The sequence below is a fragment of the Caretta caretta genome, chromosome 6 (genome assembly GCF_965140235.1).
Source record: "Caretta caretta isolate rCarCar2 chromosome 6, rCarCar1.hap1, whole genome shotgun sequence".
Classification (NCBI taxonomy): domain Eukaryota; kingdom Metazoa; phylum Chordata; order Testudines; family Cheloniidae; genus Caretta; species Caretta caretta.
The window spans coordinates 44,006,612-44,020,986 of record NC_134211.1 but is presented as its reverse complement, the minus strand read 5'-3'; the positions used below and the strand labels follow the sequence as shown (position 1 = coordinate 44,020,986).

At 38.7% G+C, this 14,375-nt stretch overlaps 1 protein-coding gene across 5 annotated transcripts in view; it reads left to right on the top strand.

Moving 5' to 3' along the window:
* LUZP2 (leucine zipper protein 2) overlaps positions 1 to 14,375 on the top strand; it is a 339,015-nt gene that overhangs the window by 142,179 nt on the left and 182,461 nt on the right. For all 5 annotated transcript variants that reach the window (XM_048853684.2, XM_048853683.2, XM_048853679.2 and 2 more), the window contains exons 2-4: positions 3,152 to 3,269; positions 4,773 to 4,843; positions 9,782 to 9,863. In XM_048853684.2, the coding sequence (XP_048709641.1) occupies positions 3,152 to 3,269; positions 4,773 to 4,843; positions 9,782 to 9,863 (271 nt within the window). The remainder of the gene's footprint in view (positions 1 to 3,151; positions 3,270 to 4,772; positions 4,844 to 9,781; positions 9,864 to 14,375) is intronic.

Here is a 14,375-nt window from a genome sequence, read left to right as displayed (position 1 = left end):
AAAATGGGGTGTTGTATCCAGATCCTGGACTAATAGTGGGAGAACTGTGAAATTTCCCCCCCAGACAGGCAAGGGCAGAAGGCCTAGTATCTGATGGGGGGCACTCAGAGACTAGCAAGGGGAAAGATTTGCAACCAGTAACAACCTGTAACCATGACACATTCACAATATAAACTCATGTGAGGCACTGTAATGGCATTTCTAAATAGCAATTTTTGCTTTTCGGATTTTTTTTTTCATTTGTAGGTGTTTGGTGGTTCAGTTAAAAGTAAAAATGTTTCAAAGAGAGACAAGGTGGTGAGGTAATATCTTTTACTGGACCAACTTTTCTTGGTGAAAGAGGCAAAGTTTTGAGCTACACAGAATTCGTCAGGTCTGCTAGACCTACCAGACCTGAAGAAGAGCTCTCTGTACCTTGAAAGCTTGTCTCTTTCACCAACAGAAGTTGGTCCAGTAAAAGAGATTACCTCACCCACCTTGTCTCTCTAATATCCTGGAACCAACATAGCTAAAACAATACTGAAAACGAAATATTTCATAGAATGCAGATGCTTTTCACTTTTGTTTTGTTTTGTTCTATTTTCCATTGAAAAAGTTCAGTGGAAAAAATTTTAACCAGCTGTCGTTTGTATAGTCTATGCATCAACTACTTAGGCTTTCAGGGTTTCCACATCACTTTTTGCAGGTTAACAGAGTCCATCATTCCTCTCAATCTCTGTAGCCACCCTTCTCAGTGCTGGATTTTGTTTGTCAGGGAATTAGTTCAGCTATTCTAAGTTCTCTGTGAAGATTAGGTGTGACTTCCCTGCAATAACATCCTATCCACAAAGTAAACTATTGTATTACTATAGGGAATCTGTTTACTCCAAGTTTCTTTCATACACTAACTTTTTTGCCTTCATCCTCAGCATCCCTGTGGATTTGTTGGTACCAGAGTGCATTCTCCCCTTCTATGCACCACAGCTGAAGCAGCAACGATGCATCTTCATAGGAACTTCTTTACAGCATGTCCTTGTCAACCTCCCACTCTCACAGCTGCTGTCACTGGTACCATCTGGCATATAATTAAACTAGTCTCTCTTCCTCACTGGCATAGCTCCAGGCTCTCCCAATGCTGTGAGTGTGGCTTCAAGCACCTTCCTTTTTATTTTTGTAGTTTCATGTTTACTTTAATTTTCCAAGTGAATTTTGGCACTTGTGAAAGGTACTGGATTGGCAGCCTTTTTTATTTTTTGTTTGTTTTGCTTTGTTGTTTTATTCTTGGATTAAGCACAGCACAGGCAGTTATAAGGATGGGTTACACCACGCTGCCCAACAAATGTGCTTTAACCCTTCCCTGGCTGGAAATTACTTCTGGGACAGAAAGGGTAGTTCGATCTCCAAGCTCATTCAATCCTTGATTTGTCAGACAAGATTGTCAAGTAGTGGTTTTTGTGGTGACTCATGTGGTGTTCCAACTGACCTGAGATGACAAACTAATGTCACATAGGCCAGCAAATGGATGGTAACAGCTCTTAAGAGCTTTATCCTGCCTCACTTGAGGTTTTATTAGTTCTGTCTGTCACCGTAGTATCTGAACACATAACAGTATGTTACATGCTCTAAGTCACTACTGATAAGAGCTGGATCTGATGCAAATAGCATATAAAACAAAGCCTCTATAAATGTCCTTTATCCGTTCTGTCCCTACTTTTTGCTTATTGAGTTCACAAAAGAGTGTGGGTGGCTGAATAAGTTGCTCTCCTATTAGTAGAGGGTTGTATGAAACAGACATTAATCTAATGTTTGGGTGGACAAAGGGATGAGCGGAAGCGGGTATTGATTTTATAGGAAATAAAGGATAATTTCATAGCTGTGGCAAATGGTACCCTGGAGATCCACTCCTTTTTGCCCCCATTTTTATATACGTTTAAAAAAATGTTTTTGTTCTATTCTTCTCACATGGAGATACCAGGTTTTCCTTGTTCTAGACCCACAAGTGTGTAGTACTTTTATCCTTCGAAGATATTTGAAATGCTGTTTACTATTGATCTCATATGTGGAAATGGAGGATACAAGTTTTATTGCCAAGAAACTACTTGAGCACGTAAGTTGGAGGCAGTTGTATGAGATGTAGGTTTAATCACTAATTGGATAGTGACCACCTGTCAGCATTACTGTGGCAGGCAGGGTGAAACACCTCAGTGGTTTTCACAGTAGTGACAAGAAATTACAGATGTTATAAGTGTCATTAAAGAGATGGCAGCTCAGATATTTCTACACTGTTTCCCCACAGTCACATCTGTAAAATGTTGGCAAAGTAAGCTAAAGGTATTTGCTCTCGGTGGAACTTCAATTCAGTAGTAGTGTGCTAAACAGTATCAGTAATCTAAAAACTTATAACTGCAGGAAAAAAGACATTTCATTAAAGCTTTGAGATATACCAAGTATCCAAAATCTGATTGGATAGAGCACTATTTCTTTCTTCCATCCTTCAGGTGGAGTAGATGAGCTGTCCACTGCTAAATTATGAGAGAGCCAATATTTCTCCAAAAATGGCCAGTGCTCTTGATAGATTCAGAAGCCCAATATGGGCCTGATCTGAAGATCACCACTGATTTCAGTGGGCTTTGGATGAGGCCCTAAGATAGTCTTGGTATGTTGCAGGATTGAGACATTTGTTTCTTTGTATGAATTGGTGAACCCAGATCTTGAAAGACATTTAGACACCAAACCCCGATCTGAGCCTGCCTCACTAACTGGGTAAAAAAAGGTTTAAATTACAGGAGGGAAAATTCAAATATCTTTGGAACATCCTTCCCCCATGAGGATGGTCCAAAATCTCTAACTCTACAAAGTTCAATAATTCCTACTGTGCAAGATCTCACCGGAAAGAAGTATCTCCTTTACTGTCAACTTGTGTAAAATAAAAAGCATTTGTTCCTGCCCATAACAGGAAATAGGTTGCTGTTGGCATGATGGTTTGAGGATTTATGTACACAGATGCAACAGTTTACAGTTTGTCATAAAACATTTCAGTTCCTAAACATGGTGCAAGGGGGAATGGAAATGTATCCTACTTATGATTAATAAAAATTGGATGAACTAAGACTCTGATTTCAAGTACATTGAGAAGACATTTTGAGAGGAATGCCTGTGCTTTCTGTGTTAGACACGGCTATGAAGAACTGGAAAGACAACTGAAAGACGTCTTTAAGGAAAGGAGCAATATCCTCCGTCAACTGTCGAAGACCTCAAAAGAACTTGAAAGAATTAAAGTAAACCTGCAGGTTAGATTACCCTTCACTTTTCTGTGATACACAATCACTCACTTTGTTTATTAGTATCTATTTGTTACAAACATATTTTCTTTTAACATGAGACTAATTGGTAATTAATGGTAACAATGATGCTTGTTTTACATGTTGTGTATGCCAGTTTTCAGGAAAACATGGGGCGCATTACACATGCACATGAGTGGATTATGCAGTTTATGAATCCCCAAAATTTTCCTTGGATGCTTTGTTTCATTTGTTCGAAATTGAAGCACTTAATGGAGAAACCATTAGGGAGCAGAATACATTGGAATATGAGAGGAAAAAGATATTTTTTATAGATTGACTCTCTGGAGCTACCCCTTAGTCCCATTAGTGAACAGTTACTCACAAAAATAGTCCTATGTTGGCTAGGGAGTGTGATATTTTCAGATTTCTAGCCGACATAGCTATGTCAGCAAAACTTTGTAGTGTAGAGTAAACTTTAGTCTAGCTAGAGTGAGATTGGCCACACTGAAATAACACTACAGAGTGTTAAATAACTCTGCAGCCTATATCTCCTGATGAGCCAGCCAACTGGTGTTAACTGGAGCATGATGGTTCTTTTAACAATTTTGGTGAGAGGACAGGACTCAAGTTAAGGGCAATACTTACTCTACAGTGAAGACAAATCCTCCATGTGGGATTTCCAGTCTTGCTTTGGATTTGTTGGCAACCTCAATGTCAAATCTTCACATGACAGGGCAGCAGTCTCTTCATGAGGGAGTCTCTTGACCTAGTGTAAACAATGAGAATAATTCAGACTGGTTATCAGCCAGATTGCTTATTCTGACACTTGCACTGACTTTCAGAGAACTGCATTTTATATGAACCACCTGTTATGAATGGGGCATATATAACTTCCAACAAGACCACCCCTTGCATTGACTAGTTGAGGGAACAATTCTGGGAAATTATCTCCTCAAACAATTCACAGGACCACACTGTTATCTTTGCGGGGATGTATGGCTCCCTGTATTCCATTCATTGATGATGCTACTTCTCTGAGCAGTAGTCTGTTGTACGTTTTAAAATGTCAGTCCGCATTATCCTGTCATCCTCTACTGCTATTTTTTATTGTTGAATTTCTTTCTTCACAATTTATATGGGGAACTTGCTTCCTCTTTCTCTTTTTTTTAAAATGAAGTTACTTTAGAACTTGCTATATTCTCATCAAACTGAATGAATAAAAAAGTAGGACTCAGGAAAATTTCTTTTTTTCATGTACTTTGAATTTGATGCTGCAGAGACCAGATCTGTGCAAAGAACTCTACTACATACTCTATTAGATCAGTTCGGCTTTAATGTCTCATCCAGCACAGCTGTGTGTGCTGCAGCAAGTGCTGAATTACTGCCGCAGAAGAGCCAAACTGTTTCTGCCCTTTTTTTTTTCGCAAAAGAGGTCACCATTAATCTTTTAATAGTTGAGTAATATTAAAGATCTTCTTGGTAATCCTCCCTCTCTCCTTTTGTTTCCAGTCTTTGAAAAATGATGAGGCATCTGCCAAAAGTGATGTGCAGAAACTTCTGGAGTTAGGCCAAAAGCAAAGGTAAGAAGCTACCTCCTCCTTTCTTTCCTGTTAACAGACTAAAAACTAGAAGACTAAGGACTTCCATCTTTCCTTTGTTTGAACCAGTAGTACAGCACAGAAGGCATGTCCACTAGCGATCAATCAAGACTGTTAAACAAGGGGAGGGAGGAACAATGCAGGAATGCAGCTAAAATACTAGCTGATATGTAACACACTTTACTACATAGTTGGTCATTAATAATATTCACAAGGGTTAACATTAGAACTAGATATACATCAAGGAAATTTTGCAGGATAGCTCAGAGCTGGGAACTTATTTTTTCAAGTCAACAAATTTCTGTGCTTAATTTTTTGAAAGTGTTTAGTGAATTGAGTGCCTTATTGAGGCACCATAAGTGGGCCTGATTTTCAAAGGGTGCAGTGATCAGCAGGTTTGAAAAATCAGGTCTCTTTAAAGTGTCTCAAATTAAAAACCTAATAATTGAGGCACCTAAAATAACCAGTTAGTTATTAGAATTGCTGGCTTTGGAGGTGGGGCATGGGTTCAGACAAAACTCATGAAACTGAGCACCTAGTTTTGAAAATTCTTACAGGGTAATAATCTGTGACAAGAAGTAAAAAAAAAGAATAAATTTGTTGGGGGTAAAATATTCATGTCAAATATTCACTTGAATCTAGTGAATTGGAGACTTTTCCATGACAAGGTATGACAGACCAGCATCCTTAGTCCTAAGTCAATACACAATGACATAGTTCACATGATTCTTACAAATGGAGTCTAGCTGATAAATTGATATGCCAATATAATTTTAACAACAATCAGACCTAGCCAATATGGGGATTATTTTCTCTGAAACAGTATGATGTGTTTAATGCATGTATGTGTCTTAGTTTTATCACAATAAAAATATACATTACAAATTAATCAGACATGACCAGTCTAAGTGCAGCATATATCCCTTTTGTTGTCATACAAAGTGACACTTGAAATCCTGTAATGATTTTATTGCTAGTATTTTGCCCAGTAGTAGTTTTGTAGCATATATTAAAATTAGATTGCTAATAGGGAAGGATTGTGATGAAATGATTTCCCAATCAGCTCTTAAATACCAAAGAAAATTGGGGACAGTTTCAGTGCCCACAGAAGTCAGTGGGGAGTCTTTCCATTTACTTCAATGGGTGTTGGATCAGACCTTCACACGCCTTATAAATGCCAAAGACAGATATTTATGTTAAATGGGGACATTTTAGACCTGTCTGAACTGTGGAGTAGTGGTGTTTAGTTAGTTAACATTTCTAGAGAACTTTAAATATGTAAACATCTATACAATTAAAATATCACAGTTTACCACTAATAACCACCTTGTAGCAAATCAGACACTATTTTTTTATCCTCCAGTTTCTCATGTAGTAAATGTTGGTAAATGTTGCCTTGAAAATCCAATATTAGCTGCTGTAATTGCTAAATATTCTTATATAAATAATTCTTAACCATGATAACATTAGGCAGTGAACATCACATCTTGGAACTTTTAATACATGAAAAGAAATGTGCTCTTTGCAATGAATTAGTAATTATATAATGTCATTAAAACATAATGAGATGATAAAATGATGATGCAAGTTGAGAGTATCATTGTTCAGTGGTTCAAATTTGCAAATGGTCTCTGAAACATGCACCTAAAACATTTGTGGTTTCATCTTTTTGTGCATGAAAATGCCTCTATTTGTGGATGTAGATCAGCAAACTACAGGTCACTGCCCATTGTGAGTGTAGTTAACTATTTTGTGGATTCAAACAAAGGTTTTTGGGGTGCACAAATGGACACACCCATGTAATTTACAAAAATATTTTAGAACCCTTTTGGAGAATTGACTCTAAATCTTCAGTCTTATAATTTGCTCTGTACATGAAGGCTACATCACAAATCCTTCACCCATAATTCAGTTTCTGTGGTAGGGTTTGACAAGCATGCAGCTTCCATGAAGTATTAGCATCAGTGAATTAAAATTGTTAATAAGCTATTTAGTCAATTTTAAATATGCCCTGTTTGCAGATGGGAATATGGAATAAGTCTTTCTGGCCAAAAATGGGTATTCCTCAGACGCACGCACCATTTTGTTCTTTCCATTCCCCTACACGAGACCCCTACCTCAGATCTGTCTATCTATCCACCCAAATGGAATGTCAGTTTTCTTTCCAAGAGAAACATGTACAGCAGTGTGCTTCAGTGGAACAGTTCCTAGACACAGATTATGTGATACATGCAATGTGCTAATGAACAGCCTGGGTTTTTCAATTTCTTCCTTTTTTTAAAATCCAGGCTTTTATAACACTCTTCAGGAAATACCATGAAAACCAATATTGCGGGTACTCAAATGGTTAATAATTACAGACTCACTGGAGTTGGGTTCTACAGAGGTTATGGAAGTCTAGAAGCCCATATTGACAACATGCCAGGGAATGAAAATTGGCATATAATTAACGCAATGGGTTCTGTGCACCTGCCGTGATATATACCTTTCCCAGAGATTGTGTATCTAAGAATAAACCCAAACACTTTCCATCTGATAAGCCGTATATCAGCATAGAAACGTATCTATCTTTACCTTGTCGTAAATCATTCTGTTAGCCTCCCCTCACGGTTTACCTAATGGAGGGCCTCATGTTTTATCTGCCAAGAGCCTGAGGCTATACCCAATCTGCGGTAAATGGAGAATAGTGTAGCTGCCCTCCTGTTGAATAGAAAACCAGCCGGATCAAGATGCTAGGACCCATCATCACTTTGGGCAGCCTTTCAGCATTAAACTCACAATGTACTTTGTTTGTAGAAATGCGGACTGCATTTGCCTTATGGGCTGCATGTTGACTAAGCCTGTTATATAGCATGAATCCAGTAAAGCGTAGGATGCCAGAATCTCAGCTATCAGAGGGGTAGCCATGTTAGTCTGTATCCACAAAAACAATGAGGAGTCCGGTGGCACCTTAAAGACTAACAGATTTATTTGGGCATAAGCTTTTGTGGATAAAAAATCCACTTTTTCAGATGCATAGAGAGAAAATTACAGATGCAGGCATAAATATACTGACACATGAAGAGAAGGGAGTTACCCTACAAGTGGAGAACCAGTGTTGATGAGGCCAATTCAATCAGGGTGGATGTGGTGCACTCTCAATAATTGATGAGGAGGTGTCAATACCAAGAGAGGGAAAATTGCTTTTGTAGTGAGCCAGCTACTCCCAGTCCCTATTCAAGCCCAAATTAATGGTGTTACATTTGCAAATTAATTGTAGCTCTGCAGTTTCTCTTTGATGTCTGTTTTTGAAGGGTTTTTTGGTTGAAGTACCAATGTACATGGCAGAGGGGCATTGATGGCATGATGGCATATTCACCTGCACATCTACTAATGTGATGTATTCCATCATGTGCGAGCAACGCCCCTCTGATTGAATTGGCCCTGTTAACACTGGTTCCCCGCTAGTAGGGTAACTCTCTTCTCTTCATGTATCAGTATATTTATGCCTGCATCTGTAATTTTCACTCCATGTATCTGAAGAAGTGGTTTTTTTTACCCACGAAAGCTTATGCCCAAATAAATCTGTTAGTCTTTAAGATGCCACCGGACTCCTCATTGGTTTTGAGAATCTCAGCTGATACAAGATGAGGTAGCACTGTTGACGTCAATGAAGATGTGCAGATTTACACCATCTGAGGATCTGACCCTAGTGTTCCTCCTTCAGAAGTCCAACTTTAATCCCTTCTCTTCTGAGCTCTGGTGTAGTTTTTAAGCTGCGGTAGAAAATGGTTGTCTCCCATGGTGGTCAAGTTCTGTCACTTCAATGTATGTATTGTTAACCCTTCAAAATGACACAAACTTTGTCTATATTAGACAACATTGGAAGTGCTGCTGCTGATGGCTCTCTGGCTTCACCGGCTGTTTCAAGCACTGTTGCAGTTAAATCTGTACTACCCAGAACTCCCAAGGTTTCTAGTACCAGTGTAGATGAGGACTAATATGGTAGATGAGCCAGCAACTCAGGTACTTCTTGCCTCATCATGTACAAACCTCATTCTACACCAGTCAGGCAGTCACTGGGCTAAACTGTCTCCTGCACCTGAGCCCTGCTCAAGGCAGGCAGGGGTTCCAGCTTCCTGATCCTGAGGGTTGGTCTGTGTGAGTGGCATCCCTGATAATGCTGTTAGAATGCTCTAAGATATGTCACTGTTGTAGCAGCACCACAACCCTGGCAAATGGTCTGTGTTGGAGTGAAGGGGGTGGCTAGAGTAAGACTTGTATCAGACATAATTGTGCCAGAAGGGAATTCTCTTGTTCCACAGGAATCCTTGATTGCCATGTGTTGCCAGTTTGTGGTCCCTTTTCACTTCCTGAACAATGCAAAGGGGCTGGATCTCAGTAGCTAAACTTTCCAAAATTCTCTATATTTTTTGGTGATGTTTCTTTTAAACAATTAGACAACTTCTTAAAAGATCCTAGTTTATAATTTGCTTCTAGAAAGAGAACTAGTGGCTTAGGTTTACTAGCTAGAATTTCTCTTTTCTTTAAAAGCAAATATAAACAAGCTCTCGTAGACAGTAGTATATTTCCTTGTTCAAAGTGCTTTTCTTTCCTTACTTCACTGTTACTGTGACTATTCTTTTCACTAGAAATTACACAATTAACAGATGTTTTGCACATGTTTGTGCTTGATAGATACAAAAAGTAGCTACTTACCATTTTATTTATACATATATTTTGCATCAGCACTGGAGTTCACTGACCCCTTATGGTTTTGTTAATAAAACACATAGACACACAACACTCCTGGTTGTTATGCTGCATAATTAAAAGAGTCTGTTTGTTAAACTAAAGTAAACAACAATAACAACCACCACCATATTTCCTAATGGAGAGTAGTGGTGAAGTTTGTGGTTTTTTTTCTTTTCAATGACTTAGGGAAGAAATGAAATCTCTCCAGGAGGCCTTTCAAAAGCAGCTTAATGAGGCAGCTGAGAAAGCAGAAAAACAGCAGGCTACTGTGAGTGATTCTCTGTCCTTTCTTCTGTATTCTTGTTTGTTTCTTCTGTCTTTCTACCCTCCTCCCTTGTGATTTATTTAATCTCAAATAGCTTTGCATGACCAAAGTTATACTTATTTATTTATTATGCACAGTGCTGTGATGACCAAGAAGACCTTAGGCCTTGCTCTAAGGAGGCTGCACCCGAAAGCCCTTTACTCTCCCATATACCACTTTATACTGGTATAATTCCATTGATTTAAGTGGAGTCATACCAGATTGAAAAGAGTGTCCATAAGAATTTAATCAGGCCCCAAAGGTCCAATCTTGATCTTATTAAAATCAGTGGGTGATTTGCCCATTGACTTAAAAAGAAATAGGATCTGGTTCTCAGTATTGTAACCCATGAAGTCAGATGAAAGTCGTCATTAATTTTTGTCTAAACCCTCCATTAACCAGGGACAATTTAATCAATCTTTGTGTGTTACTGTTATTCTGTTGAGCATAAATGGTCAGATTTTACTACTGCATAGAAAATTACAACCGTTTCTCATTTCTCTTGTATAACTGGTTTGCTGCTAGGACATAAATAAGGAAATGTCTCCTATAAATATCAGTACTTAAATAAACAGAACATCTCTGTAAACGTCTGTCTTCAATTGGTCATCAGATAACAGAACATTTTAATACCATTTGAAAGCTGTTTTCCCAGATTTCTTGGTTAACGTCTGTTTCCACCCTGGCTTGAAATACTAGTTGATGATATATTTATTTTATTTATTTAGCCATATCTAATTTATTTTCAGGCTCAAAAGACAAGAATGGGGTGAACATAAGAATAGGGTAAATAAAAAAGGGAATTAAATGATTTTGCAAAGCTTTGCAAACATTTGACAAAATATGATTTTTGGTGAAGGTTGATACTCCTCTTATTTGTATCTGAGCCAGATTGTGAATGCTTGTTTAACAAGATGTGGATTTTATTAAATGGGTTTAGGAATGATCATAGTCTCACTTATGTTAATAGGAAAATTTCCATTGGCTTCAGTGGGAGCAAGATCAGATACTGTGGCCCCAATTCAGCAAGGTACTTAAAGATAGGGTAGTTTTACGGAAGTCAATGGTGCTACTTGTGCTTAAAGTTAAGTGCATGTTTAACTGCATTGCTGAAATGCAGCCTATATCCATGTCATACTATGCTTTTGAAAATAGAAATAGCTTTGTCCAGATACATATATGGAAGCATTCTGCTGTAAAGGAGAAATAAGGTGCATTTTATAATCAGCAATTAAAAAGCTTCCAAGGCAATATTAATAATATCTGAAAGTACTTTTTCCTCACTGTTCTCTGAAAGCTTGGGAGGGGAATCCATTCCTTTACAAAGCATTGTATCTTCTTTGCCACCTGTTTAGGCATTTATTATTGTTTGAGGGGTTGTTGTGGTTTTTTTATTTTATTTTATTTTTGGAGAGAGAGAACAAAACAACAACAAAAACCCCAACACTTAAGCTTTGCTTTGGGCTAAAAATGAAAAGAATATGCTTAATTTGATTTTTCAGTATAAAAATAAGCAGATCAAAATTAGTCTTGCCAAAGTAGTCATGGCAATGTGTGTCAGGACAATTAAGACAAATTATCAAGATAATCTGGCAATCGTATTAAAATGGGAGTACTGTCCTAAAGTCAATAGCAAAGCAGAGCACAGGACTTGTTTATCCCAGTTCTCTTCTCTAACCAGTTGAAAACATGGCAGGCCAAATTCTCAATTCTCAATTACATTGAGCACTGACCTCGGTGAAGCATCAGTAATGTACGGTAATAAAGACCAGTATCAGTGGCAGGAGTCAAAACACAAAACAAACTTTAAATTAGAATCTCCTGACTTCTTGTTTGTTACACTGTATATGTTTAAGGTCAGTTCAACACTGGTGTAAATGAGTACATCTTCAATTGAGGTCAGCAAATAGGTACCTCTAAAATTTTGAGTTAATTTTACTCTTCATTTTTCCTATTTTTATATAAAGTTCTGTCTCTTTTGCGTTCAGTTTTACCTTCAATGGGATCTCATTCATGGTGCATTCAGGCTAGGGTATAATCCTGAGTGAAATACTAGGGACAACATTCTGATCTTAGTTACAATTCAGTGATTCTGCACCATCCCCTACCACCTTTGGAACACAATGGGATAGATCACCAGTCTAACTGAGAGCAGAATTTGTCCCAGATTGTTGTCAACTGGTTAGGGAAGGAGATTGTGACACAGAAGACTCAGGCTCCATTCTCAGCTCTCCCAGTGATTGACCTCCCAATGATTTCAAGGGTAGCAAAGTTGAACTTTTGGTATGTGACCCTGTGACCCTGTGCAAGACAATTAACCTCTTAGTGTAGCCTTCAGTAAAATTAATTACTATTTGAAGTGTTTTGAGATGATCAGTTGAAAGATGCAATAAAAATGGAAATAATTATTATTACTGTCACTTAATCCTGTCTCTTGACAGTATTTCACACCTTTCTCGAAGCCAGTTGAATGATATGGACAAAAATCTGTAAGATATTTTCTTAATACTTGAAGAGGGAAGAATGGTGTGGAGGGTGGGGGTTGCATTTAGTTCTGTTTTACTTAACTGTAAGGCTTTAGTCTAGTCAAACATACATAGGTTTTAGTCTTTTGAAGTCAGTGGAGTTACTCCTGATTTACACTGGTGTAAATGAGATAAAAATCATTGTTGAATCAAGCCCATAAAGCCTCCAACTGGAATATTTGCAGAAAATTGCTGGAGGAGAGAAGGTTAGAATGCCTGTTCTATTCTTTGAGAGGAACAGCCGTGTTAGTCTGTATTCGCAAAAAGAAAAGGAGTACTTGTGGCACCTTAGAGACTAACCAATTTATTTGAGCATGAGCTTTCGTGAGCTACAGCTCACTTCTGTAGCTCACGAAAGCTCATGCTCAAATAAATTGGTTAGTCTCTAAGGTGCCACAAGTACTCCTTTTCTTTTTGTTCTATTCTTGTCAACTAGGAATAATATAATCAATCTCCTACTTATTGTGTGTTACTCAATTGGTAACTTAGCATTACATATTTTGAACGAATAGAGAACACCTGCCAGAGGGCAATGATGGGATCTATTAAATAACTGCAAAATGGTTGTATTTAAGAACCTACAATAATTAAGTAAATCAAATTATATTAAAAATTATTTGGAAATATTATAGATGGCTTGACCTAAATTGGCAGATCTAAATTAACAGCACCATACATCTTGAATACATTACTCAAGTGTCCAAGCTTTGCACAACTTACTATATTAATCCTTTATCGCCCACTGGCCATGTTATATAAACTAGACCTGGGCAAAATTTTATGGACTAGTAGTTTATTTACCAAAAAATGCTATTTTGTATCGATTGCAACTATTCATGAACTCAATACGAAATTGCCAAATAGTTTTGATCCAACTAAATAAATCTAAATGTTTCAGCAAATGCTGTGTTTTAATGGCTTCTGCTGAATAAGCATTAGTTATACACAAAATAAACAAAATCTGTGTATCAGATTCCATGACTTTCCATGACCTCCATGACTTCTGCAGCGGCTGGTGCTGACTCAGGGGCAGCCTCTGGGCCAGCAGCAGCAGTTTGGGTCTGTGGGAGGGAGCTCAGACTAGGGGCAGGGGGTTGGCCGGGGCAGGGGGGAGGCACTTATCTCGGGGAGGAGGGCTCCCCCTGGCATGGCCCTGCAGCTCCTAGGCAGCGGAGGGGCCAGAGGGTGCTGCCCGTGCCCACGGGCCCCGCCCCCACAGGTACCATTGGCTGCGGTTCCTGGCTGCTTGTGGTGAGATGGGAGCAGTGCGCAGACAAGCCCCCTAGCCCCTTCGCCACCTAGGAGCTGCAAGGACGGGGAGCCGGGTGGGGAGCCCCTGCCAGCCTCACCAACCCTTCCCCGCCCAATGCAAGCAGGAGTCCTGGGCCACCTCCCCCAGCACCCACGACACCCCCTTCTGCCCCCCTCAGAGCACCCGCCGCTCCCCGCTCAAGTTTTAATTAGGGGTATATAGTAAAAGTCATGGACAGGTCATGGGCTGTGAATTTTGTTTACTGCCTGTGACCTGTCCATGACTTTTACTAAAAAAACCCATGACTAAAACATAGCCTTATATATGTGTGTCTATAATAAAATGTAGCTGTATATGCTACCTTAGAATTATAGGTTAGAAGAGATTCCAAGGGCCATCTAGTCTTAACTCCTTGATAAGATGCAGCATCTTTTGGGTCTAAACCATCCAAGACAGATGTCTATCCAGCCTCTTTTTGAAAACCTCTAGTGAAGGAGCTTCCATGACTTCCCTAGGCAGTTTGTTCCATTCCCCTACGGTTAGGAAGTTTTTCCTGAGATTTAATCTAAAACTGCTGTGATGTAGTTTGTCTTTTATGAAGCATGCACTGTATGACATTTAAAAACGAATAAATCTAAACTGAAATGGGAAAAATGAGGACAAAAATGAGAGAGGAGGAAAAAAAGAAAAAAGGAAGAA